General features: G+C 59.5%; 3 protein-coding genes across 3 annotated transcripts; 2 read left to right on the forward strand and 1 right to left on the reverse strand.

The window, feature by feature from the left end:
• Nucleotides 1–923: 923 nt before the first annotated feature.
• On the forward strand, nucleotides 924–4,224 carry CUNH22orf15 (chromosome unknown C22orf15 homolog). The gene is made up of 6 exons (XM_036354407.1): nucleotides 924–1,568; nucleotides 2,657–2,743; nucleotides 2,833–2,959; nucleotides 3,157–3,257; nucleotides 3,383–3,508; nucleotides 3,948–4,224. Exons 1-6 carry the CDS (start codon nucleotides 1,544–1,546, stop codon nucleotides 4,193–4,195), a joined length of 714 nt encoding a protein of 237 aa, XP_036210300.1. The 5' UTR covers nucleotides 924–1,543; the 3' UTR covers nucleotides 4,196–4,224.
• A 104-nt stretch (nucleotides 4,225–4,328) lies between these two features.
• CHCHD10 (coiled-coil-helix-coiled-coil-helix domain containing 10) lies at nucleotides 4,329–6,228 on the reverse strand. The gene is made up of 4 exons (XM_036354335.1): nucleotides 6,078–6,228; nucleotides 5,582–5,801; nucleotides 4,637–4,784; nucleotides 4,329–4,535 (listed from the first exon to the last, which is right to left on the reverse strand). Exons 1-4 carry the CDS (start codon nucleotides 6,116–6,118, stop codon nucleotides 4,516–4,518), a joined length of 429 nt encoding a protein of 142 aa, XP_036210228.1. The 5' UTR covers nucleotides 6,119–6,228; the 3' UTR covers nucleotides 4,329–4,515.
• A 3,132-nt stretch (nucleotides 6,229–9,360) lies between these two features.
• MMP11 (matrix metallopeptidase 11) lies at nucleotides 9,361–19,732 on the forward strand. The gene is made up of 8 exons (XM_036353720.1): nucleotides 9,361–9,504; nucleotides 14,959–15,188; nucleotides 16,077–16,220; nucleotides 16,304–16,437; nucleotides 16,552–16,793; nucleotides 16,910–17,126; nucleotides 17,808–18,065; nucleotides 18,897–19,732. The coding sequence occupies exons 1-8, from the start codon at nucleotides 9,397–9,399 to the stop codon at nucleotides 19,028–19,030; spliced, it is 1,467 nt and encodes a 488-aa protein (XP_036209613.1). The 5' UTR covers nucleotides 9,361–9,396; the 3' UTR covers nucleotides 19,031–19,732.
• Nucleotides 19,733–19,889: the final 157 nt, after the last annotated feature.

Genomic DNA, 19,889 nt, shown 5'->3' on the forward strand with positions numbered 1-19,889 from the left:
CAATGTCATCGTGGATGTTTCTATCTCTCTCTCCCTCTCCCTTCTGCTCTGAAATCAATAAAAATATATTAAAAACAAACAAATATGGTACACCCAGACAATGGGACCCCCTTCAGTGATAAAAAGCAACAAACTGTGTATATAATATATATTATATGTCATATATTTTTTCAAAGGAAGGAACTATTTTTAACTTTATTTTTATTGTTGACACTATTACAGATGTCCCCATTCCCCTCCCCCATTGCCCACGTCTACCCACCCCCAGCCCCCATTCCCTCTGGCCGTCACCACACTGTTATCTGTGTCTCTGGGTTACGCATTTGTTCTTTGGCTAATCCCTTCACCTTCTTTCATCCAGTCCCCCTCTCCTAGAACAAACTCTTGATACATGGGCATGGGACAATTTGGGGGAATCTCATAGCATCATGCTGAGTGGAAGAAGCCAGACTCAGAAGGTCCCATACTGTATGATTCCCTTTATAGGACTTTCTGGAAAAGGCAGTGGTTGCCAGGGACTAGAGTCGACTACAAAGGGGTGTAAAGAAATTGTGGGAAGTGATGGAGATGTTCTGTACCCAGACTGTGGTGGTGGCTATATGAGATTTGTCAAAACTCAAAACACTAAAAAGGGTGCATTTTACTGCATGTAAATTTTACCTCAATAAACTTTTTTTTAAAAAAGGAAGCCTGGCGAGTGTGGCTCAGCGGTTGAGTGTCGACCCGTGAACCAGGTCACGGTTCGATCCCTGGTTAGGCACATGCCCAGATTGCATGCAGGAAGCAACTGATCGATGACTCTCTCTCATCATTGATGTTTCTGTTTCTCTCTCCCTCTCCTTCCTCTCTGAAATCAATAAAAAGATACTTAAAAAAAAAAGAAAAGAAAAGAAGCCAGGACAGAAGAAAAGGAGAGACTGGGAATGAGGAGGAAGACAGAGGGAGAGGAAAGAGCATGAGCCAGGGAAGGGGGCTTTGAGTTGGAGGGGAGTCTGCAAGGTGGGTGAGGACCCCATGCTTTGCCAGGGCCCCTGGCCAGCTGCCAGCTGCCAGCTCACAGGGCCAGTGCCCCACCCCCAGGAACCTCCCCCACTTTCAATCTGGGAGCTGTTTCTACTTGTAGGAGAATGTGGCCTCTGGACATCCCTGGAAACCGAGGCTCCAGGCCCCGCTACAGCCCTGCCTCAGCTCCCGTTACCAGGAAACTGGGGGGAAGGCATTTCCTGCCTGGAGGTCTTGGCAGCTCCCACTGCCATGGAGACCAGCGTGGAAGCTGGGAGGGCCTCCGTCTCCTCCCACTGCTCTGCCCCAGCCAGCGGGAGGAAGAGGAGGCCAAGGGCCTGGACAACTGCAGGAGCCCAGCTCCAAGGATGGACAAGTAGGGGCCTCAGCCTGGGCCCACCTACCCACCACCCACGGATCCACCCCCACACACTACACCTCCCAGCAGGGCCTGAACCCTGAATAGATCTCAGCCCCAGGCCCTTCCTTAGCTGGAAGTCGGGGTACCAAAGCCCTACATCTGTCTCCTCCCCCCGCAGCCATGTTTATCACGGTGATGTTTGGAGGTAAGTGGGGCCCCCTGTCCCTGCAGATGGGTCAGGGAATGGTACACTCAGCTTGCTTCCCTCTGCCCTGGGGGTTGGGGGGAGGCAGTGTGGGGGAGGGGATGGGGGGTTTGGGTAAGAATCTCTGTGAGGAAGCAAAGCTAGTGCCTGGAGTGAGTGCCTGGAGGGGAAAACCCTGGCTGGGTACCAGGAAACTCACACCGCCCCTCTCCTAGAACACCTGCCAGGCTACCACGGAGGATGTTTTTAAACTGATGATTCCTTGGCTACTGATTCAGTCAGCGGTCCTCTAGATCAGGGTGCATCAGGCACCCCAAACTCCAGCCACAGTTGCAGATTCCCAGCTCTCTGGTGGGAGGGAGTCCATGCTGGGAGGGAGTCCGTGGTGGGAGGGGGGCTGGTGCAGGAGGCATGAGTTGTGCACCCATCACTGACATCTCCGGAGATGGGTGGGGGTGGGGTGGAGTCCTGGTCCCTGCTCTGGTTAAGAGATGGTAGAGCCACTATGCTGTACACCTGAAACTAACCCAAAATAATATTGAATGTAAACTATAACTGAAAAAAGAAAAAAAGTTACTGCTTAGTGGGCATGTTGTTTATTTTGGGGGTGAAAATATTTTAGAAATAGATATGCCCTGGCTGGCGTGGCTCAGGTGGTTGGAGCGTTGTCCCATGCACCAAATGATTGACAGTTCGATTCCCAGTCAGGGCACACACCTAGGCTTTGTTCGGGTTCGATCTCCAGTCAGAGCGCAGGCAGGAGGCAGCCCATCAATGTTCCTCTCATATATCGATGTTTCTCTTTCTTTCTCTCTCTCCCTTCCCCTCTCTCTAAAATCAATAAGACATATTCTCAGGTGAGGTTTAAAAACACACACACACAACAGCAGTGATGGTTGTACAACTCTGTGAATGTACTAAATGACACTGAATTGTAGTTTGGTTAAAATGGTGGATTTAATATTATGTAAATTTTATCTCAATAAAACAAATCACTTAAAAAAGAGAGAGAAATGGGAGATGCAGAGGGGCCCAGAGTGGGGGAAAGTAGAGGGTCCCGTTCACTCACCTCTGCCCCTCCCCCACAGCTGGCTGCCGGGAGCTGGTGAACCCGTGGTGCAGCCTGGTGACTCTCACTGCCCACCTACGGCAGAGGGGGCGGGTGCCTCCAGATGGTGAGGGGCAAGGAGGGGTGGTGAGGTGGGGGCCCAGGGCTGCAGACATGGGTACCAGCCCTGCCCTGCCTCCTTCCCTCTTCTCCCAGCAACCATCGCCCTCCTGGCTGAGGATGGGCACCTGGTGAGTCTGGGCAGTGACCTGGAGGAGGGGGCTTCCCAGGCCCCCTCCTCCGGCAGCCCCCTGCTGCAGGAGCGTGGGACCTATGTCCTCGTGCAGATCATCAGTAAGTGGGGCCTCCGACTTGCTTCCCTCCCCCTGCAGTTATGTTGGAATGTAAGAGGGGGGACAGCCGTCCAGAGACCACCCAAGACCCGACCCAGCTCCCCACTTTGGCCAAAACCTAGCCCTGACCCTTTTATCCAATAACCTGTCCTGACCCCAGCCTGAGCCAGTGAGAAGTAGGGGCCAGTCGAGTCATTCCTCCTCCACCCACAGATGGGGAGGGCGGGGCCCCCACTCGCTATGAGTCCCTCCTGGAGAACCTGGATGCCCGGTGTCCAGAGCTGGCAGGTGAGTGTCATGGCAGAGCCCTGGGGTGGGGAGGTAGCATCTTCTTCCAGCCCCGACAGGCAGGGCTTCCTGGGCCTTGCAGAGGCGCTGTGCCGGCTGTCGGGCCTACCCCCCCTGGGCAACAGCCGGAGGAGACGTACTGGCACTCGCACTGGCACTCGGCGTGGCCACCAGGACCAAGGCCCTCCTTCGAGGTCCCAAAGGCTGGGCTCCCTGCTGTCCAGGCCCCGCTAGCGGGGGCCAGAAGCCAGGTAAGGAAGAGACATGGATACCTGGGGGGGCATTCACACCCAGGAGTGGGACCCTTTCCCACGAGACAGACACCCATGTACTGAGAGAGGTGAACAGGCCCCCAATCTCAACCCCCATCACTACACACATATATATGCCTGCAAGACTGAACACACTGTACCCAGAGGCGGACACCCCCCACCCCCCTGGACTGTAAGTACCCAAGGGCAAGAACATCCTCCGTGCCCAGGAGACATGGCATTGGGCCTGGCATTCAGTAAATGCCCGAGGCAGAGCTGCCAAACGAATTCCCAGAAGGCAACAGCACAGCACGTGTGACGGGGCTTGTGATAGACTTGTGCTCCTCTGTTCCAGCAGCCCCGTGACGAGGCGCACCACAACCCAGTGGCCCAGCTAGACTCAGATCCAAAGGGGATGGCCGTGACCTCTGCCTTGTGTGATCAGGCCCAGACAGACAGCAGCCCAGCAGCATTCCTCTTACGAAACCTGGAATTACTGAGTTGTATCTGCAAGAGGCGCAAGGTCACAGACAGGCTGTGAGGCTGCTGGGGACCCCTCCGATGTGGGCGCAGAGGCAAGAAAGGTGGAGGGGCAGGCATCCCTGGGAGAGTAGACAACTGGGAATTCCAGCTCCCAGAGCCAGACGCCTTTTAGGTCACCTGCTAATGCCTCACTGCCCGCTCTGACGGCTCAAGGCTGTGGGATTACCATAGGGCTCCTCCCTTCCCACCCAGGAGGCAGCTTGGTGAGTCAGCCACCCCACCTCTTCAACCACCCGTGCTTCCGGCAGACAGGCCAGTGAAATGGCACACAGCAGGCTCTGGTCTAAGATAAACTTTTAATTGCACATTTGTGTCTCTGGTCATCTATGGGGTGAGGAACCCACAAAAATCCTAACTACATGGGTACATTCTGGCGTTTTGGTCTGGCTGTCGGTGAAGGGGTGGAGTTGAGTGCAGAGCTGGACCCAAATCTGCTCCAATCCGCACCACGGTGCCCGGTCTCTTCAGGGCAGGGAGCTCAGACCTGTGGAGGGAGGGGTGGTCCCGGCCGGTGGTCAGCCCCACAGTATAGGGAGCGGGGATGTCCCTCCCAGCCCCCGCCTGGGGTGGGGGCCACTGGCTCACCGTGGTTGTACTTGCACTGCTTCAGGGCCTCGCTGAAGCCCTCACACAGGGTCAGGTCGCTCTGAGTGGTGGAGCAGTCCAGGAACTGCCTGATCTCATAGGCGCAGGGCCCCATCTGCAGCGGCTGGGAGGCGGCTCTGGCAGGGGCCTGCGGTGGGTGGCGCAGGAGGCAGTGAGGTCAGCTCAAGGTTGGTAATGAGAAGTGGGTGCCAAAGCTGGGTGCCCCCTCCCCCTCCCCACAACCCCAGCCTGAGAGTCCCAAAACTCCAGGCAGGCTGACTGACCCAGGACCAGCAGACGCAGCTGCTCCATCTGTTACACAGGGTGAGCCCCAAGCCTTCTCAGAGCCACTCAGCTGATGCCTGACAGCGTCTCCCTGCTGCCTAACAATGGGCACGTGGGGCAGGTGGCAGGGGCAGAAGAATCTGGAAAAGCCCAGTGAGGATGAGCCCCACCCGTACAAGTTCTAGCAATTTCCTGGCTCAGCCACACTGATCCCCATGACCCCTGACCCTGCCACGAAGTCTGCATGTGGCTCAGGGCTGGTGGGGTGCCCAGTGGGTGACGGGTCAGCAGGGAGCAGGCCCCAGAGTCACCGCTCCAGTGCCTGACGTAGGATGGGGAGCGAGGAGACTCGGGAATTTCCACATCCCTCCTTTCTCCTGGCGTCAGGTGACCTTGGGCCCTAAAGTCACGAGTTTCCCCATCTCTAAAGGGCTGCTTGGCATCCGTCCCTGGAAGCCCAGGGACCTTGGCCTGAGGGGAGGGCCTGGAAGGGCCAGCCTGTGAGCCATAGGCGGGCAACAGCGGAGTGAGAAAGCGGACCCTGGTGGGGCAAAGTCCTGGGCCTGAGGCAGCCCAGGAAATGCCTGCACACAACTCGGTGGACATTCCAGCTGGACTCCCTGCTCTGTGGCCTCGGTTTCTCGGGGCCCCGTTGCTCACCTGCTGAGCCGCAGGCTGGGCGGGCTCTGAGCTCCCCCCGCTGAAGGCTCCCGTCAGGGCGCTGCCCATGACATGCCCTACAGCCGAGCCCACGGCGACCCCAGCGGCCGTGGACGCCATCTGCGCCATCAAGCCCGGCTGGCCCGACGGGGCGGGAGCCGGCGCGGCGGCCGAGGGCGGAGGGTGGGCGGGCGGGTGGGCAGCAGGTGCGGCAGGGCGGCTGCGGGGTGGAGGAGTCGCAGGGTTAATCCTGGCCGGACCCCAGGCCAGCGGCCCGAGGGGCCAGCAGCCCCTGGACCTGCCCCCCTTTCCTCCTCCGGAGGGCGGGTGACCACCGTCTTAGACACGTGGTTGTGGCATTCCCTTACCCCCACCCCACCCCGCACCCCGCACCCCCGCTAAGATGGCGCAGTCGTCCCCAAGGTCACGCATGGCGCCCTTGGAGAGCGCGCGCTTCCCCCGCCTCCTCCACGAGGGGCCCCTGTCCCGCTCCCACCTGGCCGGCCGGGCGGCCACGCTGCGGCTCCCTCGGGGCATGGTCGTGGCGGTGGGACTCGGCCGAGCGGACCAGAGACCGCAACGCTGGTGGCGATTCTGTCCCCGCGACCGACGCGACACCGCTTGTCACTGCGGCGCAAGGGGCGGGGCCTCGGGGACACGCCCCCGGGGGCGGGGCGGCACCTCGCTCCCCCGGGGCCCGGGGACAGGAGCCAAAGTCGCCGAGCGCAGAGGGGTTCGCGGGGCGATCGCGGGGCGCAGGGGATGGAGTTGGGTGCCGTCCGGTGCTCCGAGGCTGAGGACGCAGAGAGGCGACGGGTGGAGGCCCGCCTGGGAGGGGGCCGGGGGCGCCAGCCGGGCTGTGCTCCCCCGCTCCTATCAGACAGGGTTTGCGGACTTCTGTGTGGTCTCCGGGGCGCGGGCGCGGGGGTTGGGGGTCGGACTAGAGCGGAGAAGAGGTGCCCGGTGGAAGGCCTGCCGGGACCCGAATCCAGAAACCCCGCCAGGGGGCGTCTGGAACCCGTCTTCGACTCCTTCCTGGCCAAAATGCGCTGCAGGCACTGGGCAGCCTAGGACAGCCCTGGGGTGCGATGAGGCCCCCCGCGTGGCCCTCCACCCACCTGCCCCCCTGCCCCCACGAATGCAACGCGGGACGCTGACAGCGACATTCCAACCGCGTGCCCATCCCAAAGGCTGTGCTGAGTGTCTAGAGGCAGTTGCACCTGTTTGGATCCTGAGCCTCAGGATTTTACCACCTTGGTCCCAGGCGGGGGTGGGGGAAGCGAGGCAGGGCGGGGAGTGGGGATTTAGGATGCTTCCCAGCCCCTCGGGGACTCCAGGTTTTATGGTCTTTTCTGAGTGACTTTGCAGTGGTCATATTATTGCCCTGGAAAGAGGAGCTGACTTTTTCTTTTAATATATTTTTATTGATTTCAAAGAGGAAGGGAGAGGGAGAGAGCGACAGAAACATCAATGATGAGAGAGAATCATGGATCAGCTGCCTCCTGCTCGTCCCCTACTGGGGATCCAGCCTGAAACCATGTGCCCTAGCCTGGAATTGAACCTGGGATGCTCTATCCACTGAGCCAAACCAGCCAAGTCAGCAGAGCTGACTTCTTTACTGCACACATACACACCTATCACTCTTCCTTGTGCCCTGGTATCGGAAACTGAGGCCTGGGGACATAAGGATTGTGAGGAGGATGAACTCACCCAGAGCCAAAGCATTGGGGGGTGGGGAGAGGAAGGTTGATACAAGTGGGAAAGGAGACCCCCTCTGGGAGGAGGAGGGAGGGAAGATGCCTGGCATTTTCAGTTACTTCTAGACCCCATATACCTGCAAGTCATATGCACTACTGTGTTCTTACCTCTCAGCCAGCCTGTGGAGCAGGGCCCTCCCCGGACCCCTGTCTGGGCCTGGGCCTCAGTTTTCTCCTCTCTTAAGTGGGGTTGACCACCCACTTCAAGGTGAGTGAGCATGTGAGGGGTGGGCCATTTAATCCTCACAGACATGCCAGTCCTGGTCCACCCTCTACCCCTTTGCTCATGCAGTCCCTGCCCACCTGTTCGAATATGCCACATTGGCCCATCCTTCTAGGCTTATCGGGTCCTCCTCTGGCAGGAAGCCCTCAGCGACCAGCCCACCTTACTTGTAACCATGGCCCTCCTCCCTGGGCCTGCCCTGCAGGTGGCTGCTGCTTCCGCTCTCATGAATGGCGGACTCCAGGGTCCCCAAAGGACGGTCATGCAGCCCTGGAGACCACTTAATAAACGTTTTTATTGAAACAGTTATCTTTTCATGTATATCAGGGAAATGTATAATGATCTCCCCAAATCCATGATTTCTTGACCCATATTGCTAAGAAGGAGGCTGAAGCAGGTATTTCAATTTTTAAAAGTGAGTCACTTTAAACAAAAAGGTTAGGTAATAAAACTCACTGCTGTCAGCCATCTCCTCGCCCTCTAGGCGTCGCTGTGGAGCCTTCCTGGGGAAGCTGGGAAGGCTCCCTGGGGGACTGGGACCAGGACCGAGGGTTGAATCAACCGGACTGCCCTCTGCTCCCTCCCAGCCTCCTTCCCTTCGCAGGCCTAGGCTGGGTGCCCACAGCCTCACCTTGTGACACTCAGGACCCTGCCCACCAGGACAAAAGCCACTGCCTGCTTTCTGGCTCGGCAGTGTTGCCCGTGATGGAGCAGATTGCCTGGTAAGATGGTTAAGGCCCTCCCTGGTCACCACAGGGAGCGTAAGACTGGCCAACCCCTTCCAGCGTGTGGACACCACCCCCTGCTTTAGGTCTCAGGAGCCCCAAGAACCTGCTGGTCCACCCCCAGGGCCCCACTCTCCCCTACCAGCACCCTCCCTCCCACTGACCAGCTAGAGCAGGGATTCTCAATCTTCCTAAGGCCGCGACCCTTTAATACAGTTCCTCATGTTGTGGTGACCCCCAACCATAAAATTATTTTCGTTGCTACTTCATAACTGTGATGCTGCTACTGTTATGAATCGTCATGAAAATATCTGATATGCAGGATGTATTTTCATTGTTACAAATTGAACATAATTAAAGCATAGTGATTAATCACAAAAACAATATGTAATTACAGATGTGTTTTCCGATGGTCTTAGGCGACCCCTGTGAAAGAGTCCTTCGATCCCCCCCCCAAGGGGTCGCGACCCACAGGTTGAGAACCGCTGAGCTAGAGGAACCCCTGCTCACACTCCATTGCCTGCTGGTATGGAGAAGCCCGTGTGGCCCCTCCCTCTTGGGACCTTCGTTTCCCCATCGATATAAATTGTCTGGGTCCCAAGCTGGGGGGCCGGCCGGTCTCCATATGCCTCAGTTTCCCCTGGGACACATTTTCCTATTCCTTTTCCCAGCAAGGCTCTGGGGAGTGACTTGCCCATGGGTATAACCACCTGTCGTAGGCTAGCAGATCAGAGGCCAGGCCCTACCAGGGAGACCAGCTGGGGATGCGCCTTCCGAAGATGGGGGTAGGGACCAGGAGGAGGGAACGGCGCCTTCTCTCGGACTCCCCACCGCACATGGGGGAAACTGAGGCCCAGACCCCGGGCCGGGGTCACCCAGCACCAGGCCTCAGACCACAGGCTCGGCCCGCCCCTGGTGAGTCTGGGGTCTCCGGGGCCCCGGGCCCCTACCCGGCCAGCTGTTCGCTTTCCACCTCCCCCAACCCGGCGGCCGCCGTCCCGGCGGGGAGAGTTTAGAACAAAAGGCGCGGGGGGCGGGGCGGGGGCGGAGCGCGGGCTATAAGGGGCGGCGGCCGGGAGCGGCCCAGCAGGCCCAGCAGCCCCGGGGCGGATGGCTCGGGCCGCTCGGCTCCGCGGCGCCGCACCGCGCGCCCTCCTGCTTCCTTTGCTCCTGCTGCTCTGGCCGCCGCCGCTGCTGGCGTGGGCCCCGCGGCCGCTGGTGAGTGCCCGCCGCCGGCCGGCCGCTCCTGGCCAGGGGGTGCCGGGCACGCGGGCTGGGCCCCCCGAGACGGAGCTGGACCCACGGGGCGCCCAGGTGACCCTGGAGCCCCCCGTTATCCAAAACCTCTCCTGGGTCCCTGTTGTGGGCGTGATAGATAGTGAGCTGCCTGTCCCCGGAGGTGTGCAAGGGGAGCCTGGATGGGGATCGTCCGGGGTTGGTGAGGCGGGACTCGGCGCTGGACACACGCCCCCTATCAGCGTGGGAACCCGCTCCGCTGCGCCCCAGCCGCAGATGTTGGGGTGTGCCGAGGGCAGGAGCAGAGGGAGTGGTGACAGGGCCCTCTATCAGGGACAAAGCAGAGCAGGTCTCAGGCTGGTGTCAGCCGCTAGGCGTGTGGCCTTCGTGGGCACACCACCAGGTGTGCAGTGGGCTGGAGGGTTCGGGAAGAGCTGGGGAGGCCGGCAGCTGGGCTGGGGGAAATGGTGTCTGAGCCCAGGCACCTGCCAGTGGCAAGTTTGGGAGGCTTGGAGCCAGGACAGCAGGAGCTGAGAGCTAGTGTGTGTGTATGTGTGACTGTGAGAAAGTGAGAAAGGAGGGGGGGGCCAAGGGTGGAGCATTGAGAACCTCAGAGAGCAAAGGGGTGGGAGAGCAAGGGAAGGGGGAAGAATGTGTGAGCTAAAGAAGCGAGTTCGAGTTCGTGTGAGAGAGGAGAAGAGGAGGGCCAGTCGTGGTGGAGGTGGTGGTGGTGAGGTGACAGCCTGCATGTGCCCAGAAAGCTGCATTCTCCCCTCAAGCTGGGGCTTTGAGGGACCAGTAACAGGGTGGCCAGGCAGAGCCTGGAGTCAGAGCCTGGGCAACTGCAGACGGTGGGCCCCTGAGAGCCCACCCCACCCCTACTGGCAGCTGAGCCACCCAGTGAGCTCAGGCAGGTATGAAACCCTTGGGAGGTGTGATCAGCAGGAGTGTGGTCTGGTGAGGAGGGAGGTCTGACCGGGCTGGCCCCTCTGTCCAACCGCCCCAGCTCTGCCCTGGCCAGCCTCGCCCTCACCGGCTGTGGGAGCAAGAGGAGATAGGATGGGTGGGGTAGGGTGAGTGTGAGGCACCTCAGTCTGGAAGCTTTGCCTCTTCCCCACCCCCTCCCAGTCCCCTCGATTTTGGGGCAGTCGAACCCGCGGGTTCAGAAATGGGAGAGATCTGGGTTTGAACCAGGTGACCTTAGGTGAGCCCTCTGGTGCCTCTGAGCCTCACCCTCTCCTTCTTGTCGGAAGGGGGTGGGAGGTAACAGTGCCCACTGCTGGGCGTTGAGGATTATTGCATGAGGTGATTTGGGGAGTGGGACAGCCACGCACACGGAGACATTCCGTCACCTGTGGCCGCCCCGTTGATATGGGTGCAGGGTCAGTTGGGGCCAGGTCTGAGCTGGGCTGTTGTCTGTCACTGCAGATATGCAGAGAGCATCTGGGGTCGTCCTGATGTGTTTATCCCTGGGCTGCTGTTGGCAGGGCCAGGAAAGCTATGTAAATATTTATCCATCGCAGTTCAGCTGCTTTCAGGGTTGATGAAAGCCCCGAAGCCCCTGACACCAGCTGGGGAGGGGTGAGAGGGGGAGATGAGGCTGCAGCATCGGGGAGAAGACGGACTTGCCTGCCGACTTGGCTGTGTGACTTGGCCAGGTTGCTTGGCCTCTCTGAGGGGCTTGATGCTAAATAGAATGTCATGACGATGCTCCCCTGTCTTCCTCACAGCCTCCTGTCAGGGTCACCTCCTGCCAACAGCAGAAGGCATCGCCATGATTAATGATCTCTATTGGACCAAGAGCAAACTGAGGCCCACAGAGGGGCACAGCTATTCTGGCTTTCCCCAGCAGGCTCCTAGTCTGGGGTCCTCCTTTATCTCCCCTCTACCGGATGCCTCCCATTTTCCTGATTGGAAGTTGTCCCAGAGGCTGACCTTGAGCCTCTAGCTCAGCCAAGAGATTGAGTCAGCCGAGAAATTCCTCGAGGATGTTGGAGGCTGTGATTTAGTGCCCGCCAGAGGATGGGGTGAGCGAGCTGGGCTCCCAGCTAACAGGCTGGCCAAGGGAGGATCCTGGCGCAGGAGGAGGGAGCGCACCAGAAGAAGAAACACTTCTCAGCAACGTGGGTGTTGGAGACAGGCCGAGAGCTAAGGAGGTGCGAGGAGAGCTCTGGGCGGGGGGAGTGTGAGTGTGGATCTAGGACCAGCTCTGGCCCCACTTGCTGTGTGACCCTGGGTAAAGTCCTTGACCTCTATGGGCTCTGGAAAATGCTTGCTCCCTGACCCCCAGGGCCCACCACCCAGTTCACTGAATCCCAGCAGCCTTGGGAGGGCCAGCATACCCATCTGAGGAATCAGTGGGCTGCCTGGTGCCAGGCCTTCCAGCTAAGCCACGTGGCCCCAGGCCAGGAAGGACTCAGAAAGACCGAGTGTGGGAGGTCAGCGGGGCAGGGAGCATGTGTCCCATCCCAGGAATGGGGAAAAAGAAGCCAAGAGCTATTAAATGATGGGCTTCCCTGAAAAGATCCTACTGGCTGGAGGCCTTCTTTCTAGTGTCTTCTGCTCACTCTCTTCCCAAGACCCATGAGGGTGGCACAGACAGGGAGCAAGAAGCCTTTGCTTGTGGGGAGACCCTGCAGGAGTCACTCTTCTTCTCTGGGTTTGCAAGCTCTCTTCTGACTGCAACTCCTGTTTTACGATGTAAAGTCTGGAGACTTTGGGGAGCTGATGCCAGGGGGGTGGTGGGAGCGCTAGGGAATTGGGTGACAGCGGAGTCCCAGGTGTTGGACAGGAGGGCTCACAGGGGCAAGGAGCAGGGCCGGGGAAGAGGCTCTGCCAGATGCTGCAGCAGGCATTACCGAAGGAGGGCATGCGGCCTGTTGCCATGGCACTATTCCCATTTGATAGCCGGGGAAATCAAGGCTACGAGAGGACAGTGACTTGCCCAGGGCCACTCTGTCCAGGGGTGCGGTGGCATAGAACTGGGTCTTCTGAATCTCAGTTTGTGGCTCTTTCTACTGCACGGAGAGTACCATGATCCAGGTCTCTGGGGGTGGACTTGGTGCCTTGTGGGGGCAGGAGAGGAAGGGATGGTGTGTGTGTCCATTCCCCACCCTCCCTCCATGGCTGGCTGCTCCAGGCCACACTGGGAGCTGAGAGAGAGGAGGAGAGATTTCTGCCCAGGGGCATCAACAGAGCCGGCCATGCCCTTCCCAGGGAGGGTCCTGTTCCCCTGCCCCGGGGTGGGGGAGGAAAGTGTACCCTGATGGTGGGGGTGGGGACTGTGGGGAGGGGAAGGGGCAGCCCTCATGGCTGGTCACACAAACCTGGGCTCCACATCCTCAGTGTGAGACCTGGCACATGTGTCACCCCCACCTTATGGGAGGAGCGGGGAGGTCCACTGAGCCTGCCTGCAAAATGCCTGGGAAGTCGCAGGTGCTTAATATGTTCCCATCCCTTCTCTTCTTCACCAAGGTGAGGCCAGCTGGGGTCCCTCCTCCAGGAGAAGGGGGACTCCAGCCCAAAGAGCAGAGCAGAGGTAGCAGGTAGGGCGGGCTGCGGGCACCAACATCCTGCCATCTGCCAGCTGTTACCTGGGCAAATTGCTTCACGTCTTTGGGCTCCATTTCCTCGTCTGAGAAATGGGCATGATGAAGGTGGAGTTGGTGAGGGGTCCCATCAGGGGCTAAGAGCATGTCCGTGGAGTGATGGGCAGGGTCCTGGCCTCGATACAGGGGAACTGCAACAGTGATGAGTACTTAACAGCACAGCCCAGTACCCAGCCGTTCAATAAGCAAGCTCAGACCGAGGGAAAACCGGTTCTGGGCCCCACATACCAAGTAGCTCCATAGCCGCCTCGGGGTTCAGAAGACCCCTTCATAGCGGGGTATTCTGGGGGGTTGGGTCGGGTGGCTCTGGGGGGTTGAGTTGTTGGTGGCTCCATAATTGGGAGCTTGAGGGAGGGGGGTGAGGAGGCTGATCAGGAGCCTGGGGCCTGGGAGAGCTGCCAGAGGCTGAGGCCGAGGCCAAGGCTGAGGGTGGGGCCTGGGTGGCCCGGCTCCCACCCCAAATATGGCCGTGGGGAGGCCACCGCTGCCCAGACCAGGCCGGCGCTGAGTCTCAGCGAACTGCGCCACATGCCTCTCCTCCAGCCTTGCACAGCGTCCGCAGCCAGCCTTGGCCTCGGCCGGGTCACCAGAGTCCTCACCTGGCCCTGCCACGCCCTGGCTGGAGGATTCGCAGGGTCTCCCAGCCTTTCTGAGCTTCTGCTTTTTTCATGAACTAGAACTTTTTTAGGAACCCTGGGACTTGCAGAGGGTGGCAGCTCCAGTCAGAATCTCTTGGCACCTGGGGTTCTTGCTGGAGCTGGGCAACAGGTAACTGCTCCCTACCACACACACACACACACTCACACACTCAGGCATGGAGGGGGCTGGCAGACCACACCTAGCCCTGCCATGTGCACCCAGCCCTGGTAAAGTGAGAGCAAAACTGCCCTCAGAAATCAGACCCATTTTCCAGACTGGGTGCCCTTACTGGTATCTGGCCCCAGGCTATGTGCTTTATTATTATTTTTTAAAATATATTTTATTGATTTTTTTTTTTTTTTTTTTACAGAGAGGGAGAGGGATAGAGAGTTAGAAACATCGATGAGAGAGAAACATCAATCAGCTGCCTCCTGCACACTCCCTACTGGGGATGTCCCCACAACCAAGGTACATGCCCTTGACCAGACTCAAACCTGGGACCCTTGAGTCCGCAGGCTGATGCTCTATCCACTGAGCCAAACCGGTTAGGGCCAGGCTATGTGCTTTAAATGCATTACCTTGGCTCATCCTCAAATCAACACTATGGGGAGGAATTAGCCCCATTTGTCAGGTAAGCAAATCGAGGCAGACTACAGCCCCTCCACACTGAAGAGTGTCTACGGTGAGAGTCCTGGGCAGGGGTAGCTTACATGACATGGGAGCTGGGGACTGGAAGGGAGGGGACTCAGGAAGAAAGGGAGGTAGATAGTATTTGCTGGGGCGGGTGGGGAGGACTGGTGGGGAGGACTGGTGGGGGGGCAGGAGGCGCTGCCTGGCCTCTCAGAAGCTCTGTGGGGTCCATTCCTGGGTGTGTGTGGAGAGTATAGTGTCTGTGCCCCCACTCAGACCTCATCAGCCCAAATGGCCAGAGCAGGTGACAGGCAGCCCTGGGCCCTTCCAGGCAGAGTGGCAGGCAGGAGGAGGCCTTGCAACAAGCCATCAGGAAACCAGTCAGCTCATGCCAAAGGCCGGCAGTGTGACAGGAACGCGCCTTCTCTTGCCCTTGGCTTGCCCCGAGACACAGCGGGCTGGGGCTGAGCTTGGCTGCTGACAGCCCGCAGCCCTCACAGGGAGCCATGAGGAGTAGAGGCCTGACCTGCCCCCCCCCCCCATCCTCTCTCCTGCCCAGGACACCCACCGCCGCCACCTGGTGAGGAGGGGGCCACAGGCCTGGCATGAAGCTCCTCCAAGCAGCCTGGCACCTGCCCCTGCTGCACAGGAGGCTCCTGGTCCTGCCGGGGGCCCCAGACCGCCCCGCTGCGGCGTGCCTGACCCACCTGATGGGCTGAATGCCCGCAACAGACAAAAGCGGTTCGTGCTGTCGGGTGGGCGCTGGGAGAAGACTGACCTCACCTACAGGTAGGGCCCTCCGCCATGAGCAAACTCTAGAACTGTGTGTCCGTGTGTGCCCCGCCCCCCTTACACCTGCTTCTTGAGACGCCTCAGATCTCCATGGTTAACAAAGCTGTGTGTCCACTGGCCCCTGAGCCATCCATGGGCAACACTCCTGAACCCCAACTTAGATTGTACACACAGACAGCACCCCTCCACACATACGCCCTCCCATGGCAGAGGGACAGTGCCTCTGTCAGCCCATGCCTGGCCGCCCCGCAGACCTGCTGGCGCACCGCTCTCGGTCATGCAGGCAGCTTCTATGGGCACCTACTAAGGACCAGGCCCTAGGACTCCATGGGGAATGAGGCAGCCACTACCTGTCCTCTTTGGGGAGCTGGGCGTTGACCTTGTCGTTGTTCCAATCCAGCATCCTAATTCAGGATCCATGCAGGTGGGGAACAGGGGTGAGGGGACAGGTAATATCTCAGGTGACCTGAGGCCCCTGATGCAGAAGCTGAAACTTCTACCTCGTGCAGATGGGGACTTGTTTGGGGAGAGAAGGCACATGAAGACTACTGTGGTATCAGATGGCCCGGGAGCTGAGACTGCTGGGGGCCGCAGAAATGTCTTGGGTGGGAACTGGGAACTGAGAGGGGGCAGGTCAAAGGGTCATGTTCTCCCCACAGTAAGCGGTCCAGTCAGGTCTACAAGGTGGGTCTTGGGGCTCCTGGTCCGGTGTTCTTCCCACTGAATGCGGACACCTGTGTGTACCCACATCAGTGCACCACACCTGAGGCTCACCTGGCCTGTGTCCTGCATGCCTGCCACCCCCCACTGAGTGACCCTGGCCCAGTAGCCATCAGGGGCTGACCCTGCCCTGAGTGAGGCCCAGGCTCCTCCTTCTCCCCCCAGGATCCTTCGGTACCCATGGCAGCTGGTGCGGGAGCAGGTGCAGCGGACGATGGCGGAGGCCCTGAAGTTGTGGAGCGAGGTGACACCACTCACTTTTACTGAAGTGCATGAGGGCCGCGCTGACATCATGATTGACTTCACCAGGTAAACCGGTGGCCTGAAACCCCTCTGGGGACAGCCCCAGCTGTCAGCAGCTGCTGATTCTGCACTCCCCTCTCCCCCCACAGGTACTGGCATGGGGACGACCTGCCATTTGATGGCCCTGGGGGTGTCCTGGCCCATGCCTTCTTCCCAAAGACCAACCGAGAAGGGGATGTCCACTTCGACTACGATGAGACCTGGACTATTGGGGACAACCAGGGTATGGCCTGGGGACCATTTTTCCAGAATGGGCCGCTGAAGATCAGGGAGAACGGGAACTTTCCGAGTCCCTGAGCTGGGGTGTCTGCTGCAGGGAGCCATTTCCCTTTTCTAGGCACAGACCTCCTGCTTGTGGCAGCCCATGAATTTGGCCATATACTCGGGTTACAGCACACGACGGCTGCCAAGGCCCTTATGGCCCCTTTCTATACCTTCGGCTACCCACCGAGCCTCAGCCCAGATGACCGCAGGGGCATCCAGCACCTGTATGGCCGGCCCCGGCCAGCCCCCAGTTCCAGGCCTCCAACTCTGGGCCCCCAGGCTGGGGTGGACACCAACGAGATTGCACCACTGGAGGTGAGGTGCCGGAGGGTGGGAAGACAGGAGGTGAGGCCCTGCACCAGTTCTTCCACCCCCTGGTCTCTATGGCTCCAATGTGGACTCTTTCCTGGCCCTCTCCCCCCAACCGCCAGCCGGAAGCTCCACCAGATGCCTGCGAGGTCTCCTTTGACGCGGTAGCCACCATCCGTGGCGAGCTCTTCTTCTTCAAGGCAGGCTTTGTGTGGCGGCTGCGTGGGGGCCAGCTGCAGCCTGGCTACCCTGCGCTGGCCTCGCGCCACTGGCGGGGACTGCCCAACCCCGTGGACGCAGCCTTTGAGGATGCCCAGGGCCACATCTGGTTCTTCCAGGGTGAGTGGGGGCTATGCTCAGATTTCCAAGAGCCGGGGGTGCCATAGCCAAGGGTTGGGACAGACGGACAAATATGATGGGCAGGTGCTCTGAATCCTCAGGGTCAAGGGAGAGCAAGGCTCACTGCTCTGGACACAGCTGGGAGCCTCCCGGAGGCGGTGGCTCTCAAGGTGGGCGTAGAATAGAAGGCATGGCACAGTGGGCCACGCATGGGCCTCCAGCTCAGAGGTAGGGAAATGACTCACCTCAAGGCACAGCTTGGAAAAGGTAAAGCAGGGATTTGATCTAGGTCTGGCGACCCCGGAGTCTGTGCTGTTAACTCTCAACTGGCAGGGAGCCTGGAGCATTCCAGGTGGCAGGGACTTGATAAACAAAGGCCCAGCCAGGACCTGCCGTGACAGAGCTAAGGCCCAGGGGGTGGTGAGCAGCCAGATGCCGGGCAAGGAACGGGAGCCCGGGCACCTCTCTGCTACTTAGAATAACCTTTCTCATGTGGTGCGTCCCGGCGCCTGCCCCACCCCAGCTTATTGCTGCCGACTCCACCTCCCCCTGCACTGAGGGTGCCAAGCAGGACAACGAAACAGGCTGGGGAAGTCTGTGGCGGTGGTGGCCGCTGGGCAGGCCCACGATGGCTGCAGTGTGGCAGCTGCGCAGCCCCATCGCAGCCTCCCTTCTCCGCAGGGGCTCAGTACTGGATGTACGACGGTGAGAAGCCAGTTGTAGGCCCTGCACCCCTCTCTGAGCTGGGCCTGCTGTGGTCCCCGGTCCACGCAGCCTTGGTCTGGGGCTCTGGGAAGAACAAGATCTACTTCTTCCGAAACGGATACTACTGGCGCTTCCACTCCGGCACCCGCCGCGTGAACAGCCAAGTGCCCCGCCGGGCCACGGACTGGCGAGGAGTACCCTCTGAGGTCGATGCTGCCTTCCAGGATGCGGACGGTGCGTTGGCGATGGGGTGGCTGGGGGAAGCCGTGCAGCAGCTGCAGCAGTTTTTCATCACAGGGCCTTTGTCCAGCACTCTCCCCAGCAAGCCCCCTCCTCGTGCCTGGGCAGTGCTACACCATGAGGTTGCAGATTAGACTGAGAGTCAGAGAGGTGCAAGGACTTGCCCGGGTCCCTTGGTCACGGCTGGTAATAATGACCATCGCACACTGGTGACGCTCCGGACACCTCAGCTCCCTAAATGTCTCAGGAAATTCTTGGGGGCTGTACCTGTTAGGAACCCAGTTCCCAGAGGAGCAAACAGAGGTTCGGGTGATGGGGTTCCCTAACTGAGGCCACCCAGGTGGACAGTGGGTAGCTAGGACCACCACCCAGGCAGGCCCTGCTCCCAACCATTGAGCCATCTGGCCTCTTGCCATCTCCAAGGACTAGGTTGGGGACTCACAGTCCAGTGCTCTCTCTCGTGCTCTCCCACACTGGGACCTGTTGGGAGAACTCTCTCTTGGTGGCCTCGGACTCTAGGTTGCCTATTGCACCCACAGGACTCAAGATACCTATATGTATCCGGCTGGTGGGTGCAGTGATGTGAAGGGAGGGCCAGTGAGGGGAGTGGGCCTTGCTTTCCTGGCAGATAGGAACTGCGCCTCCAAAGCACCCCCATCTGTCAGGCTGACGGGCTCCCCCAAAGGGAAAGGAGGTTCTGGAGGCCTGCAGGTTTCAAGGGACTTGGCAGTGGCCAAGGCCTGCCCACCAGGACCTCGCCCTGTGCCCATCCCGTGGCTCAGCCTGATGTCCACTCGCCCAGGCCTGACCCTCCTTTCTCCCCAGGTTACGCCTACTTCCTGCGCGGCCGCCTCTACTGGAAGTTTGACCCTGTGAAGGTGAAGGTCCTGGAGGGCTTTCCCCGTCGCGTGGGCCCTGATTTCTTCGGCTGTGCAGAACCTGCCAACACCTTCCACTAACCCTGGCATGGATGCCCTCAGGGCCCCTGACCCTTGCCCAGCCACGGACTTCACCTAGAGACCTGTGGCCGTCTTTGTGACTGTGGGCATCAGGCATGAGACAGAGCCTGTGTCTCGTCAGACATGACAACTGCAGACAAGGCCACGCGGGTCGTGGTCACCTGCCAGCAACGGTCTCAGACTGGGCAGGGAGGCTTTGGCATTACAGGTGGGGGTGGCATTGGGCCTGCGCTACCCCACCTGTGCAGGTCACCGTCGAACCTCAGGGAGCTGTCCTCGCTCTCTATCCCTGTCCCTCAGGAAAGGACCTCCGTAGGTTTGCGGGAGCTGGAGCCCTTGCTCTGTCCCTGCTTCGAGGTTCCTGCAGGGGTGCTAGCGCATGGATCCTGGGGCCCCATGGCCTTCTGCCCTTTCCTGAGACGTCAGCTTGGAACTGGCTGCCTTCCAGTTGGTGATCCTGGAGATCTGTTCCCCCAAGATCCGGGCCAGAAGGTCCAGAGTCAGCCGGGGAGCGGGGTGCTTCCTGCTGGAGACCCAGGGCTCTGAAGGCCCCAACATACCTCAATCCTCTCCTGGGCCACACCCTCCCCATCCCCCTCATCCTAGCACTGAGACCTTCCAAAGCCATGTAAATATGTGTACAAAGCCTTTTTTTTTTTTTTTTAATTGAGGTTTCTCATTAAACATGGTCATGATAATTTCCTACCTGCTTGCCTGGGGTTTCTCTGTGATGGGGAGGCCAGGATGGGGGCAGAGCTGGGCTCGGGGGGTGGGAGGGCTGTCTAGTTTCACCACAGGGCTCAGCTTACTGTCAGGCACAAATCACAAAGTTAAGGAAGGAATGGAGAAGGGTCCTTCC

The sequence above is a fragment of the Myotis myotis genome, unplaced genomic scaffold (assembly GCF_014108235.1).
Source record: "Myotis myotis isolate mMyoMyo1 unplaced genomic scaffold, mMyoMyo1.p scaffold_m19_p_20, whole genome shotgun sequence".
Taxonomy (NCBI): domain Eukaryota; kingdom Metazoa; phylum Chordata; class Mammalia; order Chiroptera; family Vespertilionidae; genus Myotis; species Myotis myotis.